This window comes from Pteropus vampyrus, unplaced genomic scaffold (genome assembly GCF_000151845.1).
Source record: "Pteropus vampyrus isolate Shadow unplaced genomic scaffold, Pvam_2.0 Scaffold356, whole genome shotgun sequence".
Classification (NCBI taxonomy): domain Eukaryota; kingdom Metazoa; phylum Chordata; class Mammalia; order Chiroptera; family Pteropodidae; genus Pteropus; species Pteropus vampyrus.
The window spans coordinates 103,112-104,434 of NW_011889137.1; the positions used below are offsets into that span (position 1 = coordinate 103,112).

The 1,323-nt window shown below is 65.2% G+C and overlaps 1 protein-coding gene across 1 annotated transcript in view; it reads right to left on the reverse strand.

Annotated features, from left to right (window-relative positions):
- Positions 1-2: 2 nt before the first annotated feature.
- Positions 3-1,323, reverse strand: part of TUBB3 (tubulin beta 3 class III) — a gene marked incomplete at its 3' end in the record, with an annotated part of 7,350 nt that continues 6,029 nt past the window's right edge. The window contains exon 3 of the mRNA XM_011379149.2: positions 3-868. Coding sequence (XP_011377451.1) covers positions 3-868 — 866 coding nt within the window. The remainder of the gene's footprint in view (positions 869-1,323) is intronic.

Sequence of the window (1,323 nt, forward strand, 5' to 3'; positions counted from 1 at the left end):
GAGATGCGCTTGAACAGCTCCTGGATGGCCGTGCTGTTGCCGATGAAGGTGGAGGACATCTTGAGCCCGCGGGGCGGGATGTCGCACACGGCCACCTTCACGTTGTTGGGGATCCACTCCACGAAGTAGCTGCTGTTCTTGCTCTGGATGGCTAGCATCTGCTCGTCCACCTCCTTCATGGACATGCGGCCCCGGAACACGGTGGCCACCGTCAGGTAGCGGCCGTGGCGCGGGTCGCAGGCGGCCATCATGTTCTTGGCGTCGAACATCTGCTGGGTGAGCTCGGGCACCGTCAGGGCGCGGTACTGCTGGCTGCCCCGGGCGGTGAGCGGGGCGAAGCCGGGCATGAAGAAGTGCAGGCGTGGGAAGGGCACCATGTTCACGGCCAGCTTGCGCAGGTCGGCGTTGAGTTGGCCGGGGAAGCGGAGGGAGGTGGTGACGCCGCTCATGGTGGCCGACACCAGGTGGTTGAGGTCCCCGTAGGTGGGCGTGGCCAGCTTGAGGGTGCGGAAGCAGATGTCATAGAGGGCCTCGTTGTCGATGCAGTAGGTCTCGTCCGTGTTCTCCACCAGCTGGTGGATGGACAGCGTGGCGTTGTAGGGCTCCACCACGGTGTCCGACACCTTGGGCGAGGGCACCACGCTGAAGGTGTTCATGATGCGGTCGGGGTACTCCTCGCGCACCTTGCTGATGAGCAGCGTGCCCATCCCCGAGCCCGTGCCGCCGCCCAGCGAGTGGGTCAGCTGGAAGCCCTGCAGGCAGTCGCAGTTCTCACACTCCTTGCGCACCACGTCCAGCACCGAGTCCACCAGCTCGGCACCCTCCGTGTAGTGGCCCTTGGCCCAGTTGTTGCCGGCCCCACTCTGACCTGCGTGGGGATTGGGAGATGGCACAGGTGGGGTCAGAACTCTGGCCCGCATGCCCTCTACAAAGTGGGGTGCCCACACCCTCCCGCGCTCCCCAAGGCCTCTACGGCAGCCATGCTGTGTGTTGGGGCCCCCGCTGCCTGGCTGCCTCGTGAAGGGCTCTGGTCAAAAGCTGAGAACATGGGCTGCAGGTCCCGCTCTGCCTCACGAAAGGGTCCTTGGCGAGTGGATTGGCTGCCCCCACTGCCCCCCACCCTCTGGCCTGCCATGCCGGAAGCATGAACTACAACCCCCAGAGTCCCTTGCAGCTCGGGGTCAGGATGTGGATCAGTGCCCATGGGTTGGGGTGCTGAGCTTGGGAAGGTAGAAGTGCGGTGAGGCCCTCTTCCTGTTGCTGTGGGAGCGTCCAGGGCCCTGCCACCAGCCGTGGGCACGAGGACCACCTGCCCTCTTATCA